General features: G+C 50.3%; 1 protein-coding gene across 1 annotated transcript; it reads right to left on the minus strand.

Moving 5' to 3' along the window:
* Nucleotides 1-742: 742 nt before the first annotated feature.
* On the minus strand, nt 743-17,679 carry Acer1 (alkaline ceramidase 1). The gene is made up of 6 exons (XM_038317749.1): nt 17,572-17,679; nt 5,971-6,085; nt 5,743-5,884; nt 5,005-5,142; nt 1,160-1,297; nt 743-911 (listed from the first exon to the last, which is right to left on the minus strand). Exons 1-6 carry the CDS (start codon nt 17,662-17,664, stop codon nt 743-745), a joined length of 795 nt encoding a protein of 264 aa, XP_038173677.1. The 5' UTR covers nt 17,665-17,679.
* Between the last annotated feature and the right edge of the window lie 861 nt (nt 17,680-18,540).

Consider the following 18,540-nt stretch of genomic DNA (forward strand, 5'->3'; position numbering starts at 1 on the left):
TTTAGAAACAGTGTTTGAACATCTGCACTAGGAAAGGTCACACCCTCATGACTATCCAAGCTGCATACTGTGGAGCAGAAAGTCAGATGTAGGTATATCTATCTCTGTACTCTTAGTCACCGTGGAAACCACCTGTGCTCAGTAGCCTTCCTTTAAGTGCCTAGAATGGCCACCATGCTTCCCTCTCACACATCCCGCTCTGTGATGTCACTCAGGTTGACCCTCTGTTCTCTCCCGTGGCTCTCGTGTGCCACCATGGCCTGGGTGGGAAAGGTTCAAAGAGTACACATCCCTGCACCTAGGGGTGGAGCCTAGAATGTTTTCGAGGATACTCCCCACCTTCCCAGAACACGGACATGCCCACATTGAATCTATAACACTCATAAATAGTTCCGGATGCGTGAGATGCCAGAGAACAAGCATCGTGCTTCAAGCAGGTGCTGTATCAGCCACATACCCTACCCACCCATCCCCGCATCAATGGCTGTGGAGAAGCTGCGGTTCCAAAGGCTGAAGGAGGACACAGGCCAGTCATGCAGCACACCAGGCAGCCCCCGTCCCTCAGTCACCAAATTAGCTCTCTGAGCCACAAGAAGGCCCATCTTGTGGCCACAGCAGAACAAGGAGTGTGGATGAGGGAAAGGAGAAGCGACCACAAGCGTCCTAACTGAAGTCCTGGTCCTCTGTCCTCAGAGCGCAGACATCTGAGTGGCTGGTCGGAGAGTGGAGAATCCACCAAGGCTCAGCAGTTTTTGTCATTGTCCTGAATCTCCACATAGGGTAGCCCAATGAACCAACTATCCCGAGGCCAGTAGTGGACTTTGAGGGTTTGACCTGGCATCTCGTACTCTGCGTCCAAAAGGGCCATGGTCACGATACCGTAAGGGAAGGTGATGCTTATGAGGATATGCCTATGGGTAAGGGAAGGGTGGTAAGAAATGAAGAGATGGCCCAGCCCAGTCTTCTCGGATTCTTGTGGATACTGAGTGGTAGCTATGGTTCCAGACTGCTAGGTGTAACCTCTCGCCACCACCGCCACAGCCCAGTCTCTGGGTCTTGTTCCTCTTCCCCTCCTACAGCCCAGACCTCTGATCTAAACTCTGGCATCTTATCTCTGACTTGGGGGGGGGGGTCTTCAGATCCAAAATGGGTGCTTTACCAAATGCTATGCAGGTAGGAGAAGTGGATCCGCTGCCAGAAACTGCAAAGCACACGGTCGCTTATCCAGCTGGTCAGAGCGGCCGCCCATAAGATCACAGATATCTCAATCAGATGCCGAAGGTCCCCATTGCTGGTCCTGGGGACAAAAACAGTGGCTGAGTCAAGGGTGCGTGGGTGGATGGATGGACAGACAGAAAGATGGATGTATAGGTGTGTGGTTGGGTGGACGGATGGATGAACAGGTGGATGGATGGATGGATGGATGGATGGATGGATGGATGGATGAGTTGGTGGATGGATGGATGGATGGATGGATGGATGGATGGATGGGTGGATGGATGGATGGGTGGGTGGATGGATGGATGGATGGATGGATGGGCAGGTAGATGAATAGATGGATGGGTGGGTGGGCATGTGAATGGATAGGTGGGTGGGTGAGTGGGTGGGTGTCAGATGGAGGAGAGGTTTGGTGAGTACATTTCCATTAACACAGTGTCCTAAGTGACTGATGGGAAATTCTTCTATCCAAGAGATGCATCTCATAGGTTGGGCAAGGAAAGGAGCAGAAGTGTTTTCTAGGGACCTGGTTTGCTGTAGGTTGGCTCTGAGGTGTCCCACAAAGTCCCTTGTATTAAAATATCTTTCTTCACCTCCACTCTGTAGGGAGGGGATGGAATCTTTCAGAATGGGAGCCTAGATGAGGTCTTTAGGTCACTTACAATGTGTTCTCGAAGGGAGTTGTGGGAAACCCAGTCAATAGGGTCAACCAATCAGTCCCCAAACCTCTTAAAACTGTCAACCCAAACAGCAAACACAAAACTGGGTTTTTTTTTGTCTGTTTAGACAAAAAATGATTAGTCCAAACCAGGCACAGAAAGACACACTTGTCATCCCAGAACCTGAGCCAGGAGGCTGACTGAGATTTTGAAGGCCAACCTGGGCTACATAGTGAAGGCCTGTCTGAGAAAGAAAAAAGAAAATTAAAAATACTGGAATAATTCTTGTGGTCCCTGTCTTTTTCTTTTCTTTCTCTCCATCTCTCTGCCTCTCTTTGTGTGTTTCCCTCTGCTTCTGTCTGTCTGCCTCTCTCTCTCTCTCTCTCTCTCTCTCTCTGTCTCTCTCTCTCTCTCTCTCTCTCTCTCTCTCTCTCACACACACACACACACACACACCATATCTGCCTATATGTTCCAACCTTGCTTCAAACCCCTAGGCTAACCTAATCCTCTTGTTCAGCCTCCACGGTACCTGAGACTATCTAGGTCTCCCTCCTGTGGAGTCATGTGGGACTAATCTTAACTCTTCTTGCTGTTTTAGCTGTGTTACAATAGCATCAGAAAGCTAACAATGGTGCCTACTGTATGCTAACAGCTAAGACTCACTAAGGTGTGTGTGGTGTGTGTGTGTGTGTGTGTGTGTGTGTGTGTGTGTGTGTGTGACATATGGCAATGCATTTTCTGGTGGCCATGTCTTGAGACCACTGAATCTGGGTTCCTGGTCAGCAGAGTCAAATCCCAGTCCCCAGGAAAAGAATGTTCTGGAGATGAATGAGGAAATCGTTCTTTATCAATAGACACACGGGCTCTGTCTGCTCACCTTGTGATGAAGAAACCATTCACTGGATTCTTTTTGACTAGTGGCTTCTGATTGGCTTGACTAATGACGTCTAAATCACTTTGGTCAATGACTTCCAGCTGGCTTGACTAACAGTTTTCACATGTGCTGCTCTGTGGTCTCTGGGCATGATCAATGGCTTCTAATTGGGTTGACCTGTAGTTTACAGTGTGTGACCTATGCTTTATAGGAATTTCACTTAGAAGTTCTGGATGGTTTGGCCTATGGATTTTAGTTGGCTCAACCTATGGTACACAGTCACTTAGACCTGTTTTATGAGGTTGGCTTAACCTATGGATTACTTCTGGCTTGACCTATGGTTCACTGTTGACTTGATTTAGGGTTCCCTGTTGACTTGACTTAGGGTTCCCTGTTGGCTTGACCCATATGGTTCACTGTTGGTTTTACCAATGGTTTCCAGTTGGTTGGACTATAGTTTCCAGTATGGTAGACCAGTGACCTCTGCCGGGATTGCCCAATGATTTCTAGTTGGCTTGGCCAATGTGGAGTCCCAGCAGGAACTGGAAGGATTGGATCAGGGCCCTGTAAAAGGACACTCTCCCTAGCCACCTCCTTATGGCTTCTCAATCCAGCTGTCCCAGCAGCTGGAGGCCAGAATCTCTGCCAAGGTGGTGCTGTCCTGAGGATTACCTATTACCAATTCAAGTTAGTTTAGTTAAATTCAGTTTACATTTTCATTGTGAGGCTGGGTCTCATGATCTATCTTAAGCTGCCCTCGAGCTCACCATGTAGCCCAGGCTGGCCTGGAACTCATGACCCTCCTGCCCCGGGATCCTGCACTTCTCCTGCTCATCTTGCCCGGTCCCTCAGTACCTTTGCCTCGAGTCTCCCGATACCCAGAGATGCCACCCTTATGGCCACAAGGATCCAACCCCACTCTCAGGGTTTCCTTCACTCTGTCCTCTCTTTTTGAAATGTTTCTCAGTTGGTCCTATTGAGTAGCCCTGAATTGCTAAGACCCAGCATGAGTTACAAATACAAAACATAATTATCATGGCTCTATCTCAATGGTAGAGAACTTGGCTACTGTGTAAGAGGTTCTAGGTTTGCCAGGGATGGTGGTGCACGCCTTTGATCCTAGCACTCAGGAGGCAGAGGCAGGCGGATCTCTGTGAGTTCGAGGCCAGCCTGGTCTACAGAGCGAGTTCCAGGACAGGCTCCAAAACCACAGAGAAACTCTGTCTCAAAAAAAAGAGGTTCTAGGTTCAATCTCCAGCACTTGGGGTAGGAGAGGGGAACTATAATTATCAAAAAAGTTAAATTCTGCTTTAATACAAGGGCAGTCAGAGGCAGGATGATTTCTGTGAGTTCAAGGCAAGTCTGGTCTACATAGAGAGTTCCAGGGCAGCCAGGGAGACACAGTGAGGCCCTGTATCAAAACAAAGAACCAAAAGAACATGTGTCTTAAGGAAAGGGGGATGAGCTGTGAGCCTGATGTGATGGCACACACCCGTATGGCCAGGAAGGTCAAGGTCCTTCTCTGCTTCACAACCAGTCCAGGTGCACTGAGTCCGTGAAACCCCAAAGCTAAATTTAAAAAAGACACTCTCTGGGCGGCTGAGATGGCTCACAGGCGAAGTAGCTTGCCGCTAATCTGACAACCCCAGTCTGATGAGCAGGACCCACTCATTGACCTCTGACCTCCACGCATCACTGATGTACATAAATAAGACGAATGAATGACTATAAAGCCTGTTTTTAGGTAGACAATGTTTCAGGCAGACAGACTGACTGCTCTGAACCCGTCCTGTTAATGGGTCATCATGGGGAATGGGCGCCCCCTGCAGGAGACTGGAGTCAATAACCTCTAAGAGCACAGAATGCTGGAGAACAGTAAAGAACTCCAAGGAAGAACCGAAACCCTTCTCCTAGGTAGCTACAACCACTACGTGCATTCTAAAAAAATTAATAATTCCTTTTTTAAAAAATGGTGCTGGGAATAGAACCCATATACTACTATATATTAAGCAGGGATTTTACACTTGAGCACCCAGCCACTCACTGAGAGATTCTAGGCTGGGGCTCCACCCTGGCCACGCCCCAACCCCTCAGTGTGGATTCTAGGCGGGGCTCCACTATGACCATGCCCCCAGCCCTTCACAGGGGGATTCTATGTGGGGGCTCCACCTCTGACCACGCCCCAGCCCCTCATTGGGGGATTCTAGGCGGGGCTCCACCCTGACCACGCCTCCAGCCCCTGGCACTTACTTCTTGTACTCCTTGTGCACTATGTAGAGAATGTGTATGGCGATGCTGTTGAGCGCATATGCATTGATCGTGGGTTTCACAAACGTCAAGAAGGTGCTGATTATAGTGGTCGTAATTACAAGGCAGCTGAAGTAGTACCTGAGGGAGGGAAGGGATGGGCAGGTGTCCCAGAGGTGCTGTAGGATTCAGCAAGGTCACCTTGGGCAGCCAAAATGGATTCATTCTACAAATCAAGAACTCTGAGGAGTTCAGCTGGGCTCAGGAGGAACCTCCGGGTTCCCTCAGGTCTGCTCAGGAAGGACAAGATTCAAGAGAACCCAGAGGTACCAAAACAGAACTAAAGAGAGCCTGGAGTGAGCTGGGAGGATGAAGGAGCCAGAGGACTCAAGGGGCCTGGAAATGTCAGATGAGGGGTTCAGGGAAGCTTGGAGAGTCCAGAAGATGGGGAACAGGTGTCAGTGTAAGGATTACGAGGGTTCTTTGAGTGTAGAGGACCCTTGGCATGGTTTCTAGGATTCCCCTTCCCACAGGTGACTTAAAACTAGAAAAAACTTCCTGCCTTTCTGGCGGTAATGGGACAGGTATGTGGAAGCCCAGGAAAGTCATGAAAGATCTTTGGAGAATTCTCAGGTGGCCTAGTGTTGAGAAGGAACGTGAAGCTCTCTTGAATGGTCTTGAGTGGAGGATCTGGGATGGGAGACAGTCACATGGGGTCCAGAGAGGGTGCTCCTGCACTACCTGTTTCCTTTGATGAACTTCGGGAAGTAGCAACGGGGCATCCACACGCTGTAGCCACTGGCCAGCAACCACAGGATGGAAATCTCATCCAGCAGCTGCCCCAAAAAGCTGAGTGTCATGTGGAAATACATGGAGAACAAACCTATGGGGAGGCGGAAGCAAGCAGAGGCTGTCAAGAGGGGGCGCTGTTTCCAGAATGCTTCCACAGCTTCACTCACCAGCACATACCTATGACCATGAAGAGGACCGAGACACCATAGATGGCCCAGGTCCGTTTCTGGGCGTAAGGATGCATGAGGAACATTATGACAGGTCCAAAGATGAGAAAGAACACATTGCTGAACTGCAGGAGAAGCAAGAAGCAGGCTGGTTAGACGAGAACAGAGCAGGGACTCCCGCCCACCTAGAGCTCCCCCATGGCGGTTCCATCATCCGGGCTGTCCAGGAACAAACCTGGGTTTGTCCATCACTCAAATGTCAACTTCCCAGAGCATCTTCCTGATTCCTGGAGCCCACACAGTGAAGGGAGAACTGACTCCCACAGATTGTCACCTGCCAGCCCTGCCAGCATGCATGCATTCCCTACCACAAAGCCTGAGAGCCAAAATAAACTCCTTAAATTGCTTTTGCCAAGTATTTTCTCACAGCAACACGATAGGTAACCACATGAGTTTCCCACCGCCATCCTCTCTTCTTCCCTCTTGGCTAAATGGTGATGGGCTGTGGCTTAGTCCTGTAAAAGGTAAATCCTAGACATTAACAACACCTATGCCACGCTGATCTGAGTCTCTGCTTTCTTCTATTGTCTGGCTCCCTTGCAGCTACACACAGCCATGTGACTAGGTTTTGACCAATGAGATGCAGGCATAACTGTTGCTTCCTGTTTGTGTTTCTAAAGGTACAGGAGTTGCTTGCTCTCTCTCCACTTCCTGTCCCTCCCCTCCACTTCTCTCTTTTCCTCTTCTCTCCCATTTCCTCTCTCTTTCCTTTTCATTCTGCATCCCAACTCAGCCTCCTGAGGGCAGATGTTACAGATGTGCCCTGCCGTGTGAGTAAGAATGGAGAAAGGTAGAAACGGTAGAAGCTGCTTATGTTTGCCACTAAGGCTGTCCACCTAATCCCATCCCCAGGACCCCACATGGTGGAAGAAAACTGACTCATGAAAGCAATCCTCTGGCCTCCATATTTCATGCTGTGACACATGGGAATGTGTGCACACATGTAAATAAATAAAGAAGGAACAAAGCAGTGTTTTCATTAGTGCTATGAGACAGCCCAGAATGACCATGAACTCTTGATCCTTCTGCCTCCATCTCACGAATGCCATTATAGCACGTGTTGCCACCACGCCTGGCTGAACCAAGCAATTTGGGCTTTATGCCTGCTCAGCTATGCCCAGGTGCTGGAGATTTGAATTCAGGCCCATCTGCTTGAAGAGTATGTCTATCCCTTGAGCCGTCTCGGCAGCCCCTGGTGGTTTTGGTGCCGAGTCCTGCACAGACTATTCCTGGAGACTTGACAGGGGCCATGAGGGAATCAAGAAAAGACATAGACACAAGACACTTAGAGAAAAGTTGGGGCCAGATGGGTCATGCCCTCTGATGGAGATGTACCAGCAACAGCCAAGATACTCCACACGTTTTTTTACTTGTCTGAGTGGAGGAGGCAGGGCTGTGGCACACAGCTGAGATGTGGTTCACCTGGTTCCCAGGGAGCTCTCTGTAAGGGGACCATCTCAGGCTGTGGCGATCTCTGAGGAGGGAGTCGAGATCGCTTGTTTTTTTCACACAGCATCCACACTTGACCAGCAGCTGGCACCTCCGGTTCCCTGAGTCTCACCACAGAAGGCTTTGCCGCTTCCTTGGGTGTGAGGCATTGGGGGTCCTTGACACAGCTGTAGTCATGGCAATCACACACAGTCACTCGGGGCTTCCTCTGATCCCCACACTTAGGGTCTAAGTGGCATGGGCTTTAATCCCTGCTACCTTGCTGACTAATCATGAGGCTCTAGAATGGTAACTGGTTCCCCAGCACCCACATCTGATCCGTGAAATAAGCACAGTCCCCCTTCGCGTTGCTGACTCAAAGGCTCCAGGACTTACTGGCCTCCGTGGCTACAGTTTCCATCTAGTTAAGAGCCACTGCCAGTTAGCAGTTAAGAGCACTGGCTGCTCTCCCAGAGGACCCAGGTTCAATTCATGACCCCCATAGGGCAGCTCACAACTGTCTGTAACTCCAGTTCCAAGGGATCCAACACCATCACACAGACACACATGCAGGCAAAACACCAAAGCACATAAAATAAAAATAAAATAAACATAAAAGAACACTTGGTGGCTCTGGAACTGCCTGTGAGCCCAGCTACTCTGGAAGCCAACAGAAGAGACCAAGATGAAAGGCAGCCCCAGAGACAGTTTAGTGGGTGAAGTGCCATGCATGCGGACCTGGGTTCAAATCCTCAGAACCCATGCAAACCTAGTGTGCAGCTGGAATCCTGGTCTCTTACTGAGTGGCAAGAGACGGAGACTGGAGAAGCACTAGAAGCCCGCCAGCCCGGTGTGCTCAGCTCAGAGACAAACAACCAAGAGAGGCACCTCTAAGGGAGGTGGACAGCAAGGACTGACACCCAGGGCTGTCCCCTGACCTGCACACACGTGCCATGGCCTGTGTGTGCCACATCCGCACACACGAGTGCACACACACATTCACGAAGATATATATTCTCCAGTGTCTACACGTGATCTGTGATACAGACCTCAGACCAGTGTGATGGCTCAAGGTGCTTGCTGCCAAACCTTGCTTGCTGATGACCTGAGTTTGATCCCTGGAGCCCACATGGTAGAATGAGTGAAGTGACACCCATAAACTGCCCTCTGCCAGTCACATGTACACTGTGGCATATGCACGTGCACACACATGCACAAGTAGGTGTAATTTTTTTAAAAAAATACACCCATGCTCATGCAAACAGGTGGGTCACAAGATAAGATCTGAAGATGAAGGGGACTGGTTGGGAAGAGGAAGGGGACCCACAAGAGTGGGGGGAGGGCAAGCGAGGATAAAGGGCTTTGGCCAGAACATGCTGTACATGTATGAAAGTGTTACGTGGAACACATTACACCAGAAAATTGACATCTGCTACCAAAAGCCAAGGCTGAGACATCATGCAGAGAGAGAGAGAGCTTGGAACACACAGCTCTAAATGTGATGTCTCCATCAAATCCCTTCCCCTCAGGAACGGCACGGAAGAGGAGGAGCCAGAGGTGATGGAGGACACCAGGAGAGCTAAGCGAGGTTTACATGAACTCACAGAGACTGCAGCAACAAGCACAGGACCCTGCATACATGTTACATGCTGTTAGCTTAGTGTTTATACAAGACTCCTGAGTGTGTGAACACATGGGTCTCTGACTCCTGAGTGTGTGAACACGTAGCTCTCTGATTCTTGTGCCTGCTCTTGGGTTCTTTTCCTTCTGTTGGTTTGTCATGTCCAACTTCTTGTGACAGTTTTTGTTTTATCTTTTTATTTGTTTGATTGTTTTGTTTTTTCAAGACAAAGTTTCTCTGTGTAGCCTTGGCTGTCTTGGAACTCTGTAGACCTTGCTGGCCTTGAACTCAGAGACCTGCCTCCTGGGATTAAAGGCATACACCACCACCTCTGGTGGGTTTTTTTTTAATGTTTTATTATTTATTATGTATACAGTATTCTGCCTGCATGTACACCTGCAGGCCAGAAGAGGGCGCCAGATCTCATTACAGATGGTTGTGAGCCACCATGTGGTTGCTGGGAAATGAACCCAGGACCTTTGGAAGAGAAGTCAGTGATCTTAACCTCTGAGCCATCTCTCCAGCCCACCTCTGGTGTTTTTGTTGCTGTTTTTGTTTTAATTGTTTTTTGAGAAAGAACTTAAAGGTGGATGAGTAGGAAGGAGGAGAGGATCTGGAAGAATTTAGAGGAGGGGAAGATTATGATCAAAATACATTTAAATTTAAAATTTCTTTTAAGTAAAAATTAAAAAAAAATAAATAAGACTGGGTGAGGTAGAGCATGACTTTAGCCCCAGCCTGAGCAGCAGAAGCCGGCAGATCCCTGTGACGCAGCCAGGATGCCAGGCCGGTGCTTTCTCTGCTGTGATGAGCTATGCCATGAGAGACGCAGCCTGGAGGGTAGACCCCTTACATCATCGTCACAGACCATCATGAACAGACGCTGGGGCAGGACTTCTAGACAGGAACCCAGCGGCAGGAGCTGACGCAAAGGCCATGAAGGGTGCTGCTTACTAGCTTGCTCACCCTGGCTTGTTCAGCCTGTTTTCTTATAGAATACAGGACCACCAGCCCAGGCACGGTGGAGTACCCACCTAGAATCCAATGAGGGCTGGGGGAGTGATCAGGGGTGGAGCTCTGCCTAGACTCACCCAGTGAGAGGCTGGGGGCGTGGTCAGAGGTGGAGCCCCGCCTAGAATCCCCCTGTGAGGGACTGGGGGCGTGGTCAGGGTGGAGCCCCACCTAGAATCCCCAGTGAGGAAACAGGTGTGTTGTTCAGGCTAGAGCCCCTGGCTTTGAAGAGGTCATAGGTTTCATACCCAGTACTGTAAGCCAATAAACAATCACTGTAACCAACCCTACTTCTTGTGCCTCTGGAGGAGGCAGGGAGAGGCGGTAGGGAAAACCTGTTGGGTGTCCCGAATCAGGGACTGTCTCCAGGAATCACTTTGACATCCTTGTCCTACGTTCTGGCTCTCACAAACTCACCTGTCCTCTACCCCCTGTTCTAGGATTGCTCTCTGCCATTCACTGCCTGCCTGGGTTGTGGGTTGGGACGGAGTACCTGGAGGCAGCGCCTGCTTCAGGACAAGACTCACCTGTAGGAATTACCGTCCACGTGGTGGTAATCAGGCAACCTCCCCGCCCAGTTAAGCAAGAAGGGCTTTCAACCAGGCTCCTGTGCAGTGTTCTGCTGTGTGACCCTGGGAAAGTAACTAAGTCTCTCTGAGCCTTTATTTCCCTCTTGTTAGAATGTGGAAAGAGTCTCTTATCTCAGGACTCAGCACCTGAATCTGGAGGATAATCAGTTCTAAACCAGCCCAGGGGACGTAGCAAAACAAAGGGTGGGAAAGAGTAGCTACTTCAAAGGCGTTTTATGAGGGTTACAGTTAAACATTGCATTAAATAGGATTAATAAATGTCAGTGGTAATTACAATCATGTTTGCTGTGGAAATAGCTTCGAATTATTTTTTCATTTATTTCTTATTGGGGTAAGAGGTTGCATGACATACCTGTGGAGTCAGTGAGCAAACTATGGGAGCCCTTTCCTTTTACCACATGGGTCCCAAGGACCAAACTTAAGTCATCATGCTTAGCTGCAAGCCCCTTTCCTGCCAAGCCCTCTCGCTGCAGAGTCTCAAGTTTTATCCAATGCTTCAACACACCACAAGCTATAGAGGCTTGTTCGCTCCTGTCTGTACTTCCCTGTGTTTTGTTCTGTTGAGACAGAGTCTCTCTGTGTAGCCCTGATTGTCTTAAAACTCACAGAGATCTTCCTGCCTTTGCCTCTGAGTGCCGGGACTAAAGACTTTCACCAACACTGCCTGGTTAGATCCAGTGGTGTTAGCCTGGCTGTGATACAGGAATGAGGATCAGAAGTTCAAGGTCATCCCTGCGGACACAGTCAGAGGCTGGCCTCCGCTACACAAGGCCTATCTCAAAACAACAGTTCATTTGTTCAGTCATCGACAGAGAATGAGAAAGTTCAACTCTCCCATCCAGGATCCTGGCCTGACTTCTTGAGCCCCTTGACAGCAGCAATGTCTGTCTCCCCTTCCAAAACACCACATCCACCTGGGCAAGGTTTTCTATCTGTTTTGGTCCCCTCTATGTCCCAGAGCCCAGAAGACGCTGGCGGCTTCTTCCTTCCTTGGCTGGTGAAGAAGGAAATGAAGAGACTATTGTCCCATCTGCCTGGATGTCTCCATCCACCCCAAGAGCCCAGCAGGGCAGAGGCCACAGAGAACTAGGGAGGCTGGGGAGATGGCTCGGTCAGCAAGTACATGCCTTGTGAGTTCAAACTCTTTTCTTTCTTTGTTTTTTTTCCTCTTCTTTTCATTTGTTTTTTTTTTTTTTAATTTGGTTTGGTTTTCTTTTTTGAGACAGGATTTTTCTGTATAGCCCTGGCTGTCCTGCAAACTCTGTAGACCAGACTGGCCTCAAACTCAAAGATCCACCTGCTTCTGCCTCCTGAGTGCTGGGGTTAAAGGTGGACGCCATCACCCTGCCAGGTAGGGGCTGGGGAGATGGCTAAGGGGTTAGAGCACTGGCCATTCTCCCAGAGGACCCAGGTTCAGTGGCACACACCATTAGTCCCAGCACTGGGGAGGTAGTGGCAAGCAGATTCCTATGAGTTCAAAGCCAGCATGGTCTACATAGTGAGTTCCAAGACAGCTAGAATTACATAATGAGACCCTGTCTCTAATATAATAAACCTAAATAAATAAATAGCAAGGTGGACCTCCCCTGACATTGACTTCTGGCTCTCTCTCTCTCTCTCTCTCTCTCTCTCTCTCTCTCTCTCTCTCTCTCTCTCTCTCTCTCTCTCTTCAGAGAAGTCTATCTCTATGGATTGGGGCACACACCCTTCACTAGTAATTATGTAATCCTGGCCTCTTATCTGCCAGGGAATACTGTGGGTGTGCCCATTTCCATATCTGTCTGTCTCTTTGTCTGAACTAACCTGTATTTAGCCGTCCTTACTCTACCAGTGGAGAAGCAGGGAAGCAGAGGCTGTAGATAGTAGACCAGAGAGGGCTAGACTCCCAGCCTTGGTACACAGCATTCAAGGACGAGCAGAAGTAACCGACAGTGAGTTGGCTCTGAGGACGACACGGGCAGGGTATGGTGGATGGCAGTCCATGGCCCTTCCAGCGCTCTGCCCTGGCCCCCAGCTCCTGCTTGCTCCTACCTCCTTGTATGTGCTTGAGCTGTTTGATTCCCATGTTTCTTCCCAGCCCCCTTAGGGCTGGAGAGAGGACACCTCAGCAATTCAGAGCACTTGCTGTGCTTGTAGGACCCAAGTTCAGTTCCCAGCTCCCACATCAGATAGCTTACAAGCGCCTGTAAGTCCAGCACGAGTCAGCCAGTGCCTTTTCCTCAAGGCTCCTGAACACATATAGCCCACACCCACACAGATACACAGACACATAGACAAACAAACACACATGTGCAGATAAGTAAATAAATACAGTCCCTGGAAGCCTGGGAGCCTGGGAGCCTTGAAACTCCCCTAAGCATTCGGCGAACCCAAAGCCAGCGGGCAAACAGGGCAAAGTGTAGATCACCCTCCACCCCACTGCAGCCAGCTCTTCTGGGCCTTCCCACAGGTCCCACTTGGCTCTTTCAGCCCACGGACATGCATCATCCAGGTGCCCCAGCCAATGTCATGCTGTGACGCCCACCCCTCAAGGGGGGGTCCACGGCTCCTTGCTTCTGGCTTGGCCCTAGTTCCTAGTTCATACAACCTGGTCTCTAACTTCTTCCACACCACCAGCCAGGTTGCCCTTCTCCTGGGCACTGTGGTCTCAGACCATTTTCACTCCCTCCTGATTTCCTGGTGCCGCCATTTCCATTTTTATTACCCCCTTCCTCAGTTAGCAGTCAGGTGCCTGGAACCTCGGCCACACGCCCAGCTTCTGCTTGTCCACACACACACACACTTCTGAGGGCACCCACACTCACATGCACGTACCCCCCCCACACACACACGTATGCATTATTTAAAATTTTAAAGAAGTTTTTGGTTACTTTGAGACAGGGTCTCTTAATATAGCCTTGGCTGTTCTAGAACTTGCCATGTAGACCAGGCTGGCCTTGAACTCACAGATATCCTGCCTGTTTCTGGAGCGCTGGAATTAAAAACTTGGTTACCATTCCTGGCCAAAATAAGTCTTTGCAATGTGTAATTTAAAAGTTTATTTAGTGGGAATGGTGGTGTGCTCCTTTAATTCTGGCACTCTGGATGGAGAGGCAGGCAGTTCTTGGTGAGTTTCAGGGCAGCATGATCTACATAGTATGTTTCGGGACAGCCAGTGCTATGTAGAGAGACCTTGTCTAAAAAAAATTATTAAGAATAGACAAGAAAGCTGAGCAGTGGTGGTGCACGCCTTTAATCCCAATACTTGAGAGGCAGAGGCAGGCAGATCTCTGTGAGTTCAAGGCCAGCCTGGTCTACAAAGTGAGTTCCAAGATAGCCAGAGCTACTCAGAGAAACCCTGTCAGGAACACTACTCCCCCGCCCCCCGCAGAAAAAAAAAGAAAAATGAAAAAAAAGGAGAGAGAAAGAGACCAGTTCAGTGGCATTGCCTGTTATTCCAGCAGCTGGGAAACTGAGGCAGAAGGATCTTGAGTTAGAGGCTAGCCTGGGCTATGAGTCAGACCATGTGACAAGTGCAGGTGATTCATTCTCAAAGCCACCTTCTCCTACTGTGGGCTGTGGCTCACGAAATCATTGTAGATATGCTCAGCTTTTTCACGGGTAGCCTGCTGGTGATCTGCTTGTTTTATTTTGTCCGTGTGTGTAGATCAGTGGTGGTTTGAATGGAATTGGAATCCATAGCCCCATAAGGAGTAGCACTATTAAGAGGTGTGGCCTTATGGAGGTCTCAAAGGCTAAAGTTAGGCCTAGTATAGCTCAGTCTCCTGCTGCCCACTGATCACGATATAGAACTCTCAGCTCCTTTTCCAGCACCGTGTCTACCTGCATGTTGCCCCACTCTTCCCAGGACAACAATGGACTAAACCTCTGAAACTGTAAGCCAGCCCCAATTAGATACTTTCCTTTATAAGAGTTGCCGTGGTCACGGCATCTCTTCATGGCAATAGAAATCCTAAGACAAGGACAACCTCGGGTGTCGTTCCTCAGTGGCTCTCCGTCCTGTTGGAGGCAGGGTTCCTGCTTGCCCAGTGCTGGATTGACACCTCAGATGCACGCCAGCTGCAGACGTGCATTCACATGGTCGCAACTTCCATCGCCTGTTCCCATCTATGTGTATAGGCTGTGTGACTCAATGGCCTGAAATGCTTTCTAAGTTTATAAATCCTGTCTGCTGAGATGGTTTCTCATGCTAAAAACTAATTGTCATGGAGCACTGACTAGCCAAGGCTGGACCGTGGTTCCTATAGTCTGTGTACCCTGGAGCTGGCCAGCTGCCAACATGGAGCAAAAGGAAGGGGATATCCCACATACACTAAGAATAAACTTGTATCTGGGTGGTGGTGGTGCATGCCTTTAATCCCAGCACTTGGGAGGTAGAGGCTGGCGGGTCACTGTGAGTTTGAGGCCATCCTGGTCTACAGAGTGAGTTCCAGGATAGTCAGGGCCATAATGAGAAACTATGTCTCCAAAACAAAGAAACAAACAAACTTATATTTCTCTTTTTTGACAGGGTCTTCTGTAGCCCAGGCTGGCCTTCAACTCACCACGTAGCTGAGGTGCTCTTGAGGATAATCCCCTGCCTCAGTTTCTGATAGGTGCACTGTGACTGGTTTTCTTTCCTTCCTTCCCTTTCCTTCAGTTTCCACCCTGTCCTTTTGACAGCCTCATCCATTAGTCCAGGCTAGACTGGAAGTCACCACCCAGGCCATGGTGGCCTAGCACTTGGCAATCTTCCCTGCCTCTCAGCTTCCTGAGGTTGGCAGGCATGGGACTTCACCACACCCTGCTTCTGCCAATAAAGTTTTATTGCTTACCATCTTATCCAGGCTCATTTACATATCCCCCAGGGCTCTCCGCCTTGATGCAGTTGAAATAAACCCTGGAAAAAGACCCAGTTTGCACAGCCAGAAACCCTCACCAGTTAGGTCTCTCTGGTCCCCCAACCTCCACACCGACGAGCGTGCAGAGACAGAATAAATACATGGATAAATAAGATGTATTAGGAAAAATTAAAAATGAGGTCAGGTGTGATGGCAGGCGCCTTTGATAGCACTGGGGAGGCTGAGGTCAGATGGGGTAGATGTGGATCTTCAGCTCGCTGTCTGGGCTACAGAGTGAGCCCCAGACAAAACCAAAGAACCAAAGCCAAATGGATTCATACTGAGGGAGGTTTCATTCTCATTTTGTGAAACACCGGACTGCGCGTGGAAATGTCCCAGTGGCTGAGGGTGTGAGGTCTCCCTCTCCTGGGCTGTGTGGTGACCAGGTGTGATGGGCGCTGCTGCCCACTAGGGCTGCTGTGAGGGGGCTGCACGATGCACATTTGGAGATGAGAGGCCGGGGTCCAGCCAAACTTGACTCAGTACACGCTAGGGACCTTTTATTGGGGGCCCCACCATAGTGGACTGAGATGACTAGAGAATTCTAGGCCATAAGGGCATCTGGGAGAGCAGAAAGAGTAAATATAGAACCAGTTCTCTCCAGCGTCTCCCAAATGGTAGTTTCAACTGGTCTAAAAACTAGGTGGTAACTGACAACATGGACGGACACACAGAAACAAGACATTCACTGGGGATTCTAGGCGGGGCTCCACCCTGACTACGCCCCCAGCCCCTCACTAGGGGATCCTAGGCGGGGCTCCACCCTGGCCACGCCCCCAGCCCCTCACTGGGGGATTCTAGGCGGGGCTCCACCCTGACTACGCCCCCAGCCCCTCACTGGGGATCCTAGGCGGGGTCCCACCCTGACCACACCCCAGCCCCTCACTAGGGGATCCTAGGCGGGGTCCCACCCTGACCACACCCCAGCCCCTCACTGGGGGATTCCAGGCAGGGCAGAGGTCAGATGACAACTTTTGATTCTCTCCTTCCATCATGTCAGCCCCAGAGATTGAATTCAGGTTCTTGGTCTTTACCCCAGGCCATCTTATCAGCCATTTCTGCATTTTGTTACAAGGAAACACACAGACGCACACAGAAACACACACATGCACACACACACACATGCACACACACAAGTGTGTCTTGTATCTGCCAAGCTGAAGCTCAAAGTCTAGCTTTAGGTACGAAGCTAGTTTCCAGCTATCTTGGTCCCCTGGAGCACCTGCTGCACAATGAGACTCCCCTGTTGGCTTCTCCGCGTCTCCCCACAAGGCTGTGTGGATCAGATGAGATTGTGGAGGTGAAAGGTCTGTACGATGTACACACAGAAGCGCTTGAGTAAAAGCTAGCATTGGGTGTGGTGGGTGCGGGCTTCCAGTCCCAGCGTTTGGATCCAAACGCCAGAGGACACGCGTGGCAGCTAGCCCAGGCTGCATGTTCCAGAACCTGTCTCCATAGAAGGGAAGTGATGATGCTTGCTGTGGTTAAGCAGCTGTCTTCCAGGCAGTGACAGCAAGCTCATGTCGCCTCCTCTACCTGCCTGCATCTTTCAAGTTACTCCAACACTGTCGCTGCGTATGAAGACTGAGAGCTGAGTACGCCCAGTGCTGTGTGTCAGCAGGTACAGGAAGGTAAAAATTGCAGTGGTTCAAATAGGATCATGGACGGGGAAAAGTGGGACACGTTAAACATCCTTGGCTGGATGATTGCAGATAAAAGGACAGGCATCCTTGCTTCCTCCAGAAAGTCTGCCTAGGTTCAACTTCACTGACTCAAAGAGCCTCCTCTGGGAGTTCCAAAGGCTGCCAATGCACCCACCATCACAGCACCATCCCTCAGAAGTGAGTCTAAAAACCTACCATTGATCTCAGTTCTACATGATGACGAATGAATGAATGGATACAAGCTGAGACAGCCAACTGCTCAAACAAGATTCCCTGCGGAGGAGCTGTGGCTTAATCCAACATTCGGTAAGCCTTTCCATCCCACCCTGGCCAGAGCCCCTCTGCCCAGGCCCTTACCGTATTGAAGAACTCAGCCACCAGTTCCGAGTGCTGGAAATTACTCTCGCACCAATCCACCTCAGAGCTCTGGTAGGCAAAGATGCTGGACATCTTTGCTCTGGAATCGGGTGCACGCGTCTTGTGCCTGGCAGAGGCGCGCCAGCCCGAGTGAGTGAGCCTACGAGTGCCCAGCCCAGGCGAGGTGGGGACAGAACAGCTCAGGGCCCCCGGAGCAGGCTGAGAGGAAAAACCTGCTGGGCGGCTCAAATATTGCACCAGGTAGCCTGGCAGATGTGCGCGGTAGGGCACCGAGGCCGCCCTGGGCAGCGGCTGAGGGGGGGTTGGTGCTGGTTCGGGTTGGGCGACAATGAGAAGGGAGGAGGCCACCCAAGCAGGCACTTGAGGAGCAAGACATGAAGGGACTAACGTAACAGAGCAGCGCCCACTGGGTAGAGTGCTCCGCTAACACGCACAAAGCTCCGAGGTCCACGCAGCACCCATGGAACTAGCTGTGGTGGACACGCTTGTCACCCCAAAGTTCAGTAGCAAAGGCAGGAGGATGAGGCATTTAAGGCTGGACTGGGCTACGTAGTGAGGACCTCGTCTCCAAAGTAAAGGTAAAAATCAGGCTAAGGCTAGCTGGAGAGATGGCTCGGGTTAAGTGTAAAATCGGCTGCTCTCCCAGAGGACCTGGGTTCAGTTTCCAGCACCTCACCTGCACGGTTGCTCACAGCCATCACCCATAACTCAGTTCCAGGGCATCGGACTCCCAGCTAAATGGGGCACCAGACACGCACGTGGTTCACAGACATACGAATGAGCAAATGTTCAAACACATAGAATAAAATAGCACGTTAAAAATGTCTCAGGAGGAGCAGGGCTGGACTCTGTAGGGGGAGCACTGACCTGGCTTGTAGAAAGCCCCAGGATCCATGGCAGGAGATGACAGCATACACCTGTCAATCCGGTATTCAGGAGGTGGAGGCA

This window comes from Arvicola amphibius, chromosome 1, assembly GCF_903992535.2.
Source record: "Arvicola amphibius chromosome 1, mArvAmp1.2, whole genome shotgun sequence".
NCBI classification, from domain to species: Eukaryota; Metazoa; Chordata; class Mammalia; order Rodentia; family Cricetidae; genus Arvicola; species Arvicola amphibius.

Coding starts and splice junctions, on each gene's coding strand:
- Acer1 (XM_038317749.1), bottom strand. CDS start 17,664: ATGTCCAGCATCTTTGCCTACCAGAGCTCTGAGGTGGATTGGTGCGAG. Junction 6,086..17,571: donor TGGCTGAGTTCTTCAATACG/GTAAGGGCCTGG, acceptor CTTCTCCTGCAG/TTCAGCAATGTGTTCTTTCT. Junction 5,143..5,742: donor AAGTTCATCAAAGGAAACAG/GTAGTGCAGGAG, acceptor TCCCTCCCTCAG/GTACTACTTCAGCTGCCTTG.